Source organism: Pyxicephalus adspersus, chromosome 8, assembly GCF_032062135.1.
Source record: "Pyxicephalus adspersus chromosome 8, UCB_Pads_2.0, whole genome shotgun sequence".
Classification (NCBI taxonomy): domain Eukaryota; kingdom Metazoa; phylum Chordata; class Amphibia; order Anura; family Pyxicephalidae; genus Pyxicephalus; species Pyxicephalus adspersus.
This window is the reverse complement of record NC_092865.1, coordinates 45,544,425-45,558,213: the sequence shown is the minus strand read 5'-3', so window position 1 is coordinate 45,558,213 and position 13,789 is coordinate 45,544,425. Positions and strand designations below refer to the sequence as shown.

Here is a 13,789-nt window from a genome sequence, read left to right as displayed (position 1 = left end):
ACATACAATTCCTGAACCATTTATGTATATAAACATGTTTACTTCTAATACTGTTCATATTACATATATATTTTTGTATTTTGTATAAATTAATTTATAAAAAAAAATGATCATAGAAAATAATAGCTCATTGTTCTTTTAGGTTACTTTTTGAGGGTTGCAGCAAAATAAATTAAAAAAATACCATCGACCTTTATATGACAACCTCACGCTGTGCTGAAGTTTTGCATTTTTTTGTACATTACAAACACTTGTAGCAGGGGACAAGACAGTAGAGGACAGCACAAGCATGCAAATTGCTGTTGGCCATGCTGCAACATGTATGCTATCAGCATATGTCTTCTCTAGTGGATTCTGATTGGCTCTGAATGCTGTCCCTCATTCTTTAAACCTGAACTCTGCTCTAATAAAGAGATATCAGGATGAATTCAGGAACTTATACCAGTAAAGTGCATTATAATAAAGTCATAGTTGCATTTCACTATTTTACATCAGCTTACCATTCAGTTCAGCTTACCATTCAGAAATGAGCTCCTTCAACTCTTCTTGATAAATGCTTAGACACCCCAATGTGTTTTTACCATATTGGGCAGGGGGTGGGGTGCTTTGTGTTTGGATATAAAGCATTGTGCTCATTTTCAGTGCAATCAGGGTGCTCTGGTTCTCACTGACACCAATGACTGGGCACTTCACTCCCCCCAATGGCACCAATGATTAGACACCATTCCTCCTGCTATAGGTCACTATTCCTTCCACTCATCACCATTGTTTTGGCATTTTTTACTTACTGGCTGCAATCTTGCCTATTCTAATTCTAATCTAAAGTATCACAAGTTTGCCCTTTTCAAAAAAAAAGTTTTAAGAAACCAAAATGTAAATACCCTAATTGTATCTATATGCAGTTGACCAATGGTATTGCTATTAGGATAACATTCCTATACATGCAGGCAACTGTGGGCCCTTGTGTTTCTGGGTCCCTTTGTAGTTGCCTAGTATGCTTAAGCTATAGTTATGTCCTTGCACAGTAGGCATGCCAGAAACTTGTATACTTTAATGCAGAGTTATATCATAAAGAACACTGCTAGCTTCTGAGAACAGTTATTTATTGACTGGCAGTGATTATCCGTGGAATGCAAAGTAAATGTGAGTAAGTTTTTTATAAAAATGGAAAATATTATTAGTCCCCTCGTGAACTATTGGTTTTAGCTACTTAATGCCTATGACCTGAGTATGATATAACACCTTTACTTCTACCTGGAGCAATGGGTGTTGGTGGAGGTCTTAGTTATTCTGTGTTCTCACAGAACTGAGTGCCAACCCTTAATATGTGCAATAACTAATAATAGAGAAAGGAAAGGAAAGCAGGGTTTTTGGCACAAAAACTTTATAGGTGTACAGTAAAAGAGGAGGACATTGTACATCCGGTATTTGCAAATATTCTAACACAAAGGTTATACACAAAGATATATTCCTTAACACATTATTCCCAACTATTCTTATGGATTATGAAAAGGATTTATTCATTTTTTAAGATATATTTATATCCTATACTTACTTTCAGACTTCCAACTTGTCCTATTAAACACCTGTTACAGCACTGCTCATTGTGCTGGGGAGATATCATTGCTCTAAACACTGTTTGGAGTAATTTACCCCTTCCTAACCTCTGCAGTAAGCATAACCTATCATTCTACAGGACCATGTAGTCTTAACATACTAGTATGATACTAATGAACCTCCATGAACCTATATCTGATTAATATTTTCTAAAAATGCAAAAGATCTTCCGAACCAACTCATGAGTATTGATTGGTTTATATATAGTTTATTCCTATATTGACATACAATGTATCGGTTATAATTAGTGAAATAGCCAACACTAGTCTAATATTAGGATATACATGTATAGCACATTTGACTAAACTTTCATTAATCTAGATACAAGTACCACAATTGCTAAACACATGTTCTCAAACTATTACCCCTGAGGAATCCTAATAAGGCGAAACGTGCCAGGTACAACAATCAACATGAATTTATGGTTATAAAACTAAAGCTTCCTGACCTGACTTTTGTGGCTGACATTGGTCTGTCTCTGTCACCTTTGTAAGACACACACATCCTCTTCTTTTCTGTCTTAGTGGCAGAGCCATCTTATTCTTTACATCCTTGCATCTATAGGATATCAGCCTAGCTTTCTGTAGCTTTAAATAATAAACAGTCAATAATTATAGAGAACTTCCCATGTAGCTCTGCCCCTCTTTATGTTATTGTACTCCACCTCTTTAATACAGATAAATATTTTAATCCTTTATCTGATCTAATTGGCAATAAGATCATGACTTTTGGATGAGATCCTCGGAATGAATTGGTTTATATAGCTGGCAGGAGGCAGCGCAGTACAGGTGAGAACCTTTTTTTTATTATTTGATTTGGAATGTTTAGGCATGCGGGTCCCTTACCAAGAGTATCTCTAGTCAGCATATGAACTGTATTGTGTAGTTTTTACCTCTGTTAACAAAGCCTGTCCCTCATCCATAACGGGCACTATTACAGATCCAGGTAATGGGAAGGTCTTTAATCAGTGCATGCTGACTCTCTCCAAGTTCTCCTATAGCCAATAAACCTGGGATTTGCTGAGAAAGCCAAAAAAGACCTAAAGCTAAGAATTGCTAACAAAGTTATATTTTGCAAAGTTCTACATTTGCCTCCTACACTCAGCCATTGTATTGGACTCTTAACTGATGATTGCAACATTGTATTACATTGTATACAACTCATTGTAGTGAGTTAGAGGCCAGCAGGAGGAGCCCCAGTGCCCATATGTTATCTTTTACCCTGGAAATGTCATCTTTGGCAAAATCAAATAACTTTGTTACTTTTGCTGAACTACCTCTGCTCATTCCTTATTATACCACACCTAATACTTTGCAATTATATGATGATTATATTGTCAATAACATTTGCAAAATCGTTAAATGGTTAATTAGTGCTGGGGGGGTAAAGTTTTTGATAAGCCTAATGAGGCTGCAGTGGAAATAAACTCTGATCAAGTTAATGAACACACAAAATCTACCTTGCAATACCATGGTTTTGGATAAAAGTGACTGTTCCCTGTATGATTACAAATCCAGGGGTATATATTTGAGATTTGTTGAAACATAAATAAAGATATCTTTTATTGGTATTTGTCAAAGGGTGAAATTTTTTGCAAACATTATAGTACTCTAATTTTGAACAAACAAAAAATACTTTCAGGGAGTACCAGCAATGACAGGACTTGCTGTGGCTTTCTAGTCTCATTCAAGTCAATGTGAAAGTGTGCCGCTATTCTTTGCAATCACTTCCCAGAAATCTCTGATTATAATACAATCCTTTTTTTTTTTGTCTTTGTTTTCCTGTCAGAACCTTAATCAACATGAATATCACAAGTTTGAATGCCAGCAACCAAAATTATACCTTGATTGAAGATTCCAGACAGGACCAAGATCAAAAGACGATAGTAGCTGTGGTTTTTCTGGTCTTTTCTGTTATTGGCGTGGTGGGAAATATTACTGTGTTTTGGTTCCTTTGCTTCAAGATCCAGAGAAACAAATATACAGTTTACATTGTGAATCTTTCGGCAACTGACGCCCTCTTGGATTCAGTGGCTATTATGGCTTTGATTATAAATATCTATATTTTCCAAGGTCCCAATCCTCAATTTAAAGGGGAAGCCTCTTTGAATTTAGCCTTGACTATATTGTATTATGCCATGATCTATATTGGAATGTACCTCCTCACTTCTATCAGTACGGAAAGGTGCATTTCAGTGCTGTTCCCTATTTGGAACACTGTTCATCGTCCAAGAAATCTCTCCACTATTATGTGTTGCTTTGCATGGGCCCTTGGCAGCCTGGAAAGTCTCCTGGATAACTTTGTATGTGGACCTGAACCTTGGAATGAATGGAAATTCAATTGTTTGCACATTGGAGTGATGAATTTTGTTTTAGCTGTTGGGATCTGCCTACCTCTTATGATCATTTCCAGTCTCATTCTGCTCATCAAAATAAGGAAAACATTCCGGCAGCGATACCCACCTAAACTCTACATCATCATCATTGTGGCAGCCATTATGTTCACCTTGTCTGTTCTACCACTGAATACCATACGTTTTTTAATATTGTGCAAGCTGATTCCAGCAAAATTTCTACCAATCAGCACAGTTACTCCGAGTGAATACTGGATGATAGTTAATAGTGCGCTAAACCCTATTATTTATGTTCTTATTGGGAGAAGATGGGGCCAGATGACCTGTTTTTCCATAAAGGACACCCTTCATAGAGCTTTTACTTTGGAAACTACTGAATGATCCAAAAACACAAAGGGACAACCTGAACCCTTCCCAAACCTAAATATATCCCAGAACTATCCTTATCCCTAGTCCCTCATCCATTCCTAACCTAACAATAACTCAACTATCCCTAGCCATAGGGAAAACCTAACCTTTAGCTCTAATTCCTCACCCATTTCCAACCATAAACTCGATCATTAACCTAACTATAACCCTAAACCAAATCTAATCTTTATCCTTATTTTTTTACCCAACCCAGACCTAAGCATAACCCAACTATTGCTCCAATGCCTCCCCCCATCCTAGCCTAATCCTATCCTTTATGAATCCTATGCCTTTGACTCATTCAATCTTGCTCAACCATAAATTCTGCTAAAACGTATTCTTTAATTCTACTTTCTAAGTCAGCCCTAAAGATTTTCTCAAACTTAACTCTTAGACCTAATTTTGTACCTAATCCTAACCCATCTTAGTCCATAACCCAAACCAAAAACTAATGCTTCAACTCAGCGTTTTTATACTTAATCCTAAACCCTAGCTCTAGTACCTTGCCCAATGCTAACCAAACAATACCCCCAACTAACCCTCTATATCATAACCAAAACCCTAGTCCTAATCCTTGACCTAATCATGAATGAAATCTAACCCTTTTGGATGAAGTGAGACCCAGATGTTTGCTTGTTGTTCTCCAATAAGCTTCTAGAATCCCCAAGATCCCCAATGAACAGTTGCAGAGTCCAGTTCATAAATTAGATATATATGTAATAATGTTATATGTTACCTTTAATAGTGTTCATGTTATATATTTTATATTCAAATTTTTATTTTGCAGATATTATATTACTTTATAATGAAACTGATCATGGAAAACAGTAACTCAAGATTCTTTTAGGTCTTTCTTCTTGTTTATACATCAGCCTGGAGTTCATTTTACCATTTATTAATGTGCTCCTCCTCAATGCTTAGTACATATCAAATAAATTTCAAGTTTAACTTAAATGTGATATTACCATAGTGAGCAATGTGTTGTATTGTGCGGTGTTTGGACATGTAAAGGGTTATGCTCATTTTCTGTGTGATCAGGGAACTATTTCCCCCCTGTGGACACCAGCGATGGGGCACTATTCCTCCTATTGACACCAACCATGGACCTCTATTACTCCCACTGACACAATCATGGACCTCTATTCCTCCCACCGACACCAACCATGGACCTCTATTACTCCCACTGACAGGAACCATGGCCCCTATTCCTCCAACTGATACAACCATTGACCTCTATTCCTCCTGCTGACAACCACCATGGACCTCTATTCCTCCTGCTGCCAGCAACCATGGACCTCTATTCCTCCCGCTGACAACAACCATGGACCTCTATTCCTTCCGCTGCCAGCAACCATAGACCTCTATTCCTCCCGCTGCCAGCAACCATGGACCTCTATTACTCCCACTAACACAACCATTGACCTCCATTCCTCCCACTGATACCAACCATTGACCTCTATTTCTCCCACTGACACCAACCATGGACCTCTATTCCTCCCACTGAGACCCACCATGGACCTCTATTCCTCCCACTGACACCACTGATGGGACATAATTCCTCTTGTTGACACCAATAATGGGGCACTATTTATTCTAGTCATCACTATTGTTTTGGCAGATTTTACTCCTGCTGCAATCTTGCCTATTAACAACCATGAGCATGCCCTTTATCTAAAAAGTTTTAGGAAACTAGAATGGATATACCCAATGTATCCAAAGGTTTTTGGCAAATGCTCTTGCTATTAGTATGAAATCCCAATATATCCAAGATACCACTTGGCCCCTCTGTTTCTTGGCACCTTTGCAGTTGCCTGGCATTCCTTAGCTATAGTTATGTCCTTGCACAGTAGGCATGCCAGAAACTTGTATACTAAAGCACAGAGTTTTATCATAAAGGTCGCCGTTAAACTCTGGGACCGGCTATTGATTGGCTTGCTGGGGAATGCATAGTAAAAGTGAGTCTTGTAATGCCTCTTTTTGGGAGTTCTTATTAATTACTGTACACAAATCGTCATTTAGTGACTCTTCAAACTGAATGTGTTGACTCAGACAGGGGTGAAGACCAACTTTTATTTATTTTTTTGAGCACAAGGATATATTTATAGGTATCCTTTAAGAATATTTTACAGTAACCTATTGTGCATCTACACTTTATCATTAATAAAGGACTCATTCAGGGATGAGTTATTACTCTTTCTTCATAAGGTTTGGTTCCTCATATCAGGTAGCATGTTCTACTTCTGGCTGACCTCCCATGTCTCCAGTTATTAGGATCCCTGTGGTCTGGTTATGTAAAGACTGATATCAGTTAATACAAAATAGTATTCCTGCCCTTTAAATTCTACATAATGGATCCATTTTACCTCTACAGCCCATGTTCAATTCATAAATCATAATGGATCCAAGAGAAAAAAAGATCCTAAATCAGAATGAGTTTGTGTAGTATAAAGTTAAAATACTGTGCAAAAAATGCTGTAAAGTAAAAATATTACCCAGATGTAAATTCTTAATTATTTATTCAAACTAATTTATAAAACGCAAAGTAAGCTAACAGAAGAATCTAAATTAAATCAATATTTGGAGTAATCATTCTTTGCCTTCATACCGGCATCAATCCTTTGGGTTCTCCAGCACAAAGTCAGAGATTTGTTGGATTATAGTCAGGTGTATGATTAGCCAATTCTACCAAACAGGTGCCAGTTATTTCCATTTTCATTTGTAGGTTGTAACAAAACCAGTTGTGAGGAACAGCCAAACTTTGGTACTAAGGTGAGGTTGCAGAAGACTTATATATAGAGAGATTTATATATATATTTGGGGACTCAGAATAGTAAAGGGCAGATTTGGGAAACCAGATTAGTAAAGGGCAGAGGAGCTCTGGCTGGGAGTTCAAGCAAGTGACACCCTACTGTTCAGTCCTCCATTGAAACACACTCCGTCATTCCCAGTTGGTTTTCCATCAATTTGCCATGACCATGGAAGAACCACATGACCATTTGTTTCGTGTGAGAAACATCTGACAAGTGTAACTCCTAATTTATCTACCCCTAGAAAAAAAATGATCACTTACCCTTGCAGTGGGGAGGGGGGACAATCAGCATTTCTAGATAGCCTAAAAGCTGGGCAAAAAAAAAACAGCTCTGGGGTTTTTAGATGTCTAAATAAGCATTCAAATACATCTAATAAATGCTTTAAATCTCCTTCACCTTATTACCTATTAACAAATAAGCCCCTCGGGGTGGTCTGTTCGTGCAGAATTACACACATAATTGTGCATCTTCAAGTCACCTTTTCTCCCTTACAAGCAACTTTTGAACCAGTTTTTTGGTATATTTTATTTCAGTCAATTATAATCTGATTTATTCTCTCCTGTTTTAAAAATTAATACAAAAACATACAATAAAATGATAATAAATATTCTATATTAACAGGGAAGCTGTTTAAATATATCTAAGATGTGGAAACAACACAATACAATATATTATAATTTGAGAGATATTCAGCAGCATCAATAGTTTTTAGGGGGAAAGGATAGATGGTAGAATGTATATAGATAGCTGGGTTCCCTTAACAATCTAACACATTAAGATACATTTAAACATCATAGAAAGCAACAGTATTTATGCACACTATTGGTATGATTTAATACAATTCTCCAAGACTGGAATGGATGAACCTGGGTTAACCAGCAAACCTGGAATGAATTTCTTAAAAATCATTTGCTGTTATTTAGCACAGTGGTTGCCAACCCTTTTGGACCCACGGACCACTAAATTTACCGGCTACAGACAGAGCATGCGCCGGGAGCAAGCTGTCACTCAAAGGAGAACAAACTTCCCCCCAGAATGACGTCATGATGCCAGAACCTGCTCTGAGCCTGCAATGGGAGAGTGGGCGGGTTGTGTCTCTGGACTTCCCTGAGCCTGTGATCTGTACAGGGGACATGGTCTGCGACTCTGGCTGGTGCACCCCCCAGCAGGGTCCTTTTCTTTACCCCACTTGGAGGCGCACTGGCCAGTGCCATGGACCACTAAAGTTTTCTTGTGGACCACCAGCGGTGGAGAGACCATGCTCCAATCAGCAGATTGAGGGGAGTTACTTTCCAAACTGAGATGCTGCAATAGAGGTTGAGGACCTGGCTGTGTTGTGGCTAGGGATGTCTTGGCTATCATTGCACACCACAAAATTCCATCCCATGTTATGTTCTTATATTTGACCACAAGCTGTGACTTGGATTTCCATAAAATGGTCAAACAACCCTGCCAATAAAAATGTATGCTCGCCACCAGTGCCAATATGCCTTCACGCATCACAATAATTATTACTATTACAATTACTTACTACAATAGGCTGCTTTGATTGACAAAGGGGTAACTTTTCAATGAAAATGGCAGTGAATGTTTTCAATGACTAGTGGTCATCAGTGGAAATGTTCACTACTGTATGAGTGTTCTCATTGGTTGGAGGTATCAAGAGCAGTCCCGTTCACCAATGTTTTTACCAACAAGGGGTTTACAGGTTATAGCCAGTATTAATGGCGGAGGGTTGCATCGTCCTCAGCTGTTCTGTTACCTTTCACTTTCAGTGATTTGTTCTGATAATTTTTGTGCTGTTTTTTGATGACTTTATAGCTTCACCTTGGCCTTTTTTTCGATGGAAACATCATACATGCCATGCAAACTCATATCTTTGGCTATTCATGACTTCTTGTGTATGTAATGATACAAAACAAACAAAAAGGAACAATATGTATACTATAACATTGACCTTATGTTTTTTGTGATTTACAAAGCCATTGGAATTCTGGTAACTTCAACAGAATGATTTGTGTACTTGCAATTATTGTATTTAATCTAAAAAATAAAAATGAACACAGCCCCACATGTGCCAATTGGTAAATTAAATCTTTTACCTATACTCTGCTGTATTTCTAAAGAAAGGAAATAAATCTACGTCATTGATAACCCTGTCCAATTTGTTTAATGTTGATGGAAAAAGCTTGGTCACATCATCTCTACCCATCTTCTGATGGCTTGGCCATGACTATTGTTTGACCTTATAGGGGATCTCCAAGTTACCTTCCTCTTCATTTCTTACCCACATCCTGTTGTGTTGTATTTTTATCAATTTTCATTATGGTAGATTTGGGGAAAATCATACTTTTCACACTGGCATTTGCCAGCTACCTGACAGTTTTGTAGTATGCCTCATCTGTCGTATCAAAAGTGAATGCAAATTCCATGGGAATCCTAAATAAACAGTACATTCAAGTTATTTCAATATTTTTTCATTGTATGTAAATTTTGTATGCTTTTTGACAAAATAAAGGGTACCCTGTATCGTAAAAACTGGATGTGATAGCAAAAAAACTGGGGTAATTTCTGGATTCACCACCCAAAAATTAGTAAAAAACAAGTGTAAGATCTAACTCAACAAAAAATGCATTCCCCGGTGTAATCCATCCATTTATTCTTCAGCGTCGCTTCCCTCTCCACACTGAAGTGATCCATTGATGGATGGATGGATAAATGGATCATCCATTGTGGGCTCCTATACCTAAGCTGATGGAGAAAGTGAGGAGCCCTGGGTTCTACATTGTCTATCTATTGAGCACTATCACTCTCCGAGTTATTGACACCATCTATTGGCAGCCCAGGGAATTACACTAAGGGAATACCACTATTAGCTATGAGTACCTGTGCACTTGGGACAGTTGGGTAACTGTTAGGGAAAATCATACTTTCCACAGTAGTCTGATCTACCAAAACAGATTACTTTTGATTATGTAATTCAGAGTTTTGCCAGGAAAAAGGCCAGGAACGCACCTTTGTTCAGCAGACAATAAATGCTATTATAAACGTCTTTTACTATTATAAATATATTACTTTATTATTACTTTTATACCTATACATACTTATCTAAATGTATCAATGTAATCTATGATTGCTAGAAATAAATAATAATATACACCCATACATGTGTGTAGAATTTTGTATAAGGGTCCACACACCTTCTTTGTACCAGGGCCCTGACTTTCTCTCGGCGGCCCTGTTGGCATCTGCTAGCTACATGACAGTTTGGCAGTATACCTCCAGGATACCTCCTCTGTCATATCAAAAGCGAATGTGATTCTATTTTCCATGGAATTCCTGAGTCAGCTCTGTCCATGTGTCATATCACCCCACGCCCTACACACATCCCTATATTTAAATCCTATATTTCATCTGCATGCCAGAGAGAAATCATTGCATATCTGAGAACGACAGAACGAAAGGACATATCAGTACCTGCAGCCAGCAAATCAAGACATTACAGGTGAGATCTGCTGCCTTGTCTCCCAATGGCAGAACATTTATTGTATAATAATAACTTCTAGAACCCAAATTGTTAAGCTGAACAGTCAGAACTCTATGTGATCTGTGCAGGGTATAAAATCCAGGCATATCCAGAAATAGAAATAAAGAATGACAGCATTTCAATCACATTGTGCAATATTTGTAAGGTATTTAGCCTTTAAAATGATGCTGACATTATTATTGAATGATGAAGGTAACATCTTACTGTATATACTGAAATGGGAAAAGCCAGGGTTCTATTTCAGACCGCATTGATTCCAATGATGTCCTAATTGAACATTTTTTGTATTTGAATTCATATTTGAATCAATTTACCCAAGTCTGGTGTTTCAGTGGTTTGCTGCCTTTGATCTTTGGATATGGGATTGACTTCTTTCTGTATTATTCTGTCTCTCTGCTGGAATGTGTGCATAGAGCTGCGTAAATCATCGATCTTCTGCAACCATTCTGAATGGGCTGATTTCTCCATCATGACTTGTGAATTAGGCTACATACACATACTAGGTAATTATTGCCTGAGAACAAAGATTTTAATTGTTACACTTCAAACGTGGGATGGGAGCACTCTTCATGATGAGGAATTGTTTAGAATATATTCATTCCAACATATAGTACCTAATGTGATGAGAGAGGCTTCGAACAGGGACCCCCATCTTTCAAATAAATGTGTCTGGTTTTTGTTTTTAGAATACAAACTAGATGCTCCTATTCCCATTTTTCTTGAGAAAGCAGATTCTCCTGCTTTGAAAGGTGTCAAGTGAACTTGGATTCTGGGGATGAAAAGCCTAATATGGGTTCATCAAAGGTTTGTTTGAGACAGGGACTTTTTAGTGTGATAGAACTATTAGTAGAAATGTGTAATTGTATTTATTGAATTATTTTTGTAAAATTTTAGCCAATATTTCTAATATTGCTGTAAACACAATTGTCATTGTAATGATGAAACGGGTGCTGCCACCGTGGCTGAACCAGGTTTATAGATGGGCCAACTAAATTTGTTCTGAACCCTTTGTATCATAACACACTTCCCTTCCTAAAAAAAAATATTGTGCTGTAGATCTCTTTATGTTCACAGGCCCTCCAGCAAAGGCTGCATGGCATCATTCTTACCCTATATTAGGAAGTGCCAGAGCAAGAAGCTTCAGGATCACCAAAGGAAAATAAATTCACTTTTCAGTTTATATCTATTACACCATAAAATGTGTACAATGAAGTCATTCTGCTTTATTGATAATCATATGTTGTTATATATGTAATTTCAGGTGAAGATAGCAGTGCAATAGAAGATATCTCCATAAAATAGGACAACATTATTATTATTCTTAATAATAATAATCAGGATTTATATAGCGCCAACATAGCGCTGTACATTAAATAGGACAACATGAACATCACCAGTGTAAATGAGATAGACATAAATGGCACCATACTGCAGGACCACAGATTGTGCACAGAAGATCCAGAGCGACGTCTCCCCGCTGTAGACGCCATTTTCCTTGGAATTTGTGTCCTCGGCTTGGTGGGAAACATTATTGTGTTTTGGAACCTTTGCTTCAGAATCCCGAGGAACAAATATACAGTTTACATTGCCAACCTGTCCATAGCTGACACCCTCATGATAGTAGTTGTAATGATGACGCTGATGGTCCAGATCTTCAAGTTCTTTGGACTTCAACCTGGATTTCAAGTCACGTGTTCATTCTATGTATTTGTGGACACGTGTTATTACTCCATGGTCTATGTCGGGAAGAATATCCTCACAGCCATCAGGGTGGAGAGGTGCATTTCCATCCTGTTCCCCCTTTGGCATCCCACTGCTCGCCCCAAAAAGTTTTCCACTATAGCCTGTGCAGTTCTCTGGCTCCTTGGCATTGTGGAAGGTCTCCTGGATGTCTTTGTGTGCGATCCAAGAGCTTACATAAAACAGCAGTTAGCATGTGCAGCAATTGAAGTGACAATTTTCGTGTCCGCAGTTGGGATCTGTCTGCCCCTTATGGTTATTTCCAGTGCCACCTTGCTCTTCAAGATTGGCCGGACCTTTCGCCAGCAATACCCCCCTAAGCTGTACATGGTTATCATCATAGCAGTCATTGTCTTTGTCGTATCTGTGCTGCCATTAAATATTCCACGATTTATACTGTTCTATAGGCCAACCGAACCAGAACCACCCGACAAACTGATTTTTATTAGTCAATATTGGTTGGTATTCAACAGCACAGTCAACCCTTATATCTACTTCCTCGTTGGGAGAAAATGGAACCAGACCATATGTTGTTCCCTTAGAGATTCCCTTCACCGAGCCTTTGTGGTGGACACAGACAGTGATCATTGTTTGGAAAGACAGGAAGACCGATCACATGTTGAAGCAAACTAACAATGCCCTCTAGTTCACATTGTGGAAGAAAAAGACACCAGTCGTGCATCTGTTATCCTTACTTAACAAGATTTTGGCTAATGTGAACCAAGCCTAGGGTTAGACTTACAAAAAAGGGGGTAGGCTTCAGTTACATACCCCCAAAACGAGTTTATTTTACCTAAAGGGGTCATTTGGCCCTCTGGTGGACCCCTGCTTCCTTACCAAAATAATATGTGTATTAGCCCTTCTTCTGACTTCATGTGGTCAAACTGTCTATTTTTTTTGGACAGGCCCTAAGATGGATTGTAACCCCTGGGGGCCCCTGAACTCATAGAGCAGATTTATTATGCCTATTGACATCCCACATTGCAGCTCTTGGATTAATAAAGTGGTAAGACTTGATAAGACTTGTATGAGTGGCAGGTTGGCTGTCAATATATTATTATATATTATAATAATATAGTCTTGGGGTCTTTCACCTTTTAGACTCCACTTTGTGCCTGCTTTGGAAATATTAGCCTAGTTTGACCACTCAGGAGAGATGTATTTGAAGGGAAACAGTGCTGCAAAAAGCTAAGCACATACGTTGATATTAAATTGAGATTAGTAGAAAAAGCATTTTTTTTTCGGCAAAAAATATTCTTGTATAATATCAGTGTTATAAAAATTGTAACACATACAAATTCCTTGTGCTCTCCT

General features: G+C 38.1%; 2 protein-coding genes across 2 annotated transcripts; both read left to right on the top strand.

Moving 5' to 3' along the window:
• The first annotated feature begins 3,418 nt into the window (after positions 1 to 3,418).
• LOC140337438 (mas-related G-protein coupled receptor member D-like) lies at positions 3,419 to 4,351 on the top strand. Its single transcript, XM_072421186.1, has one exon. The coding sequence runs from the start codon at positions 3,419 to 3,421 to the stop codon at positions 4,349 to 4,351; it is 933 nt and encodes a 310-aa protein (XP_072277287.1).
• Positions 4,352 to 12,118: 7,767 nt separating this feature from the next.
• On the top strand, positions 12,119 to 13,108 carry LOC140337437 (proto-oncogene Mas-like). Its single transcript, XM_072421185.1, has one exon. It carries the CDS (start codon positions 12,119 to 12,121, stop codon positions 13,106 to 13,108), a length of 990 nt encoding a protein of 329 aa, XP_072277286.1.
• Positions 13,109 to 13,789: the final 681 nt, after the last annotated feature.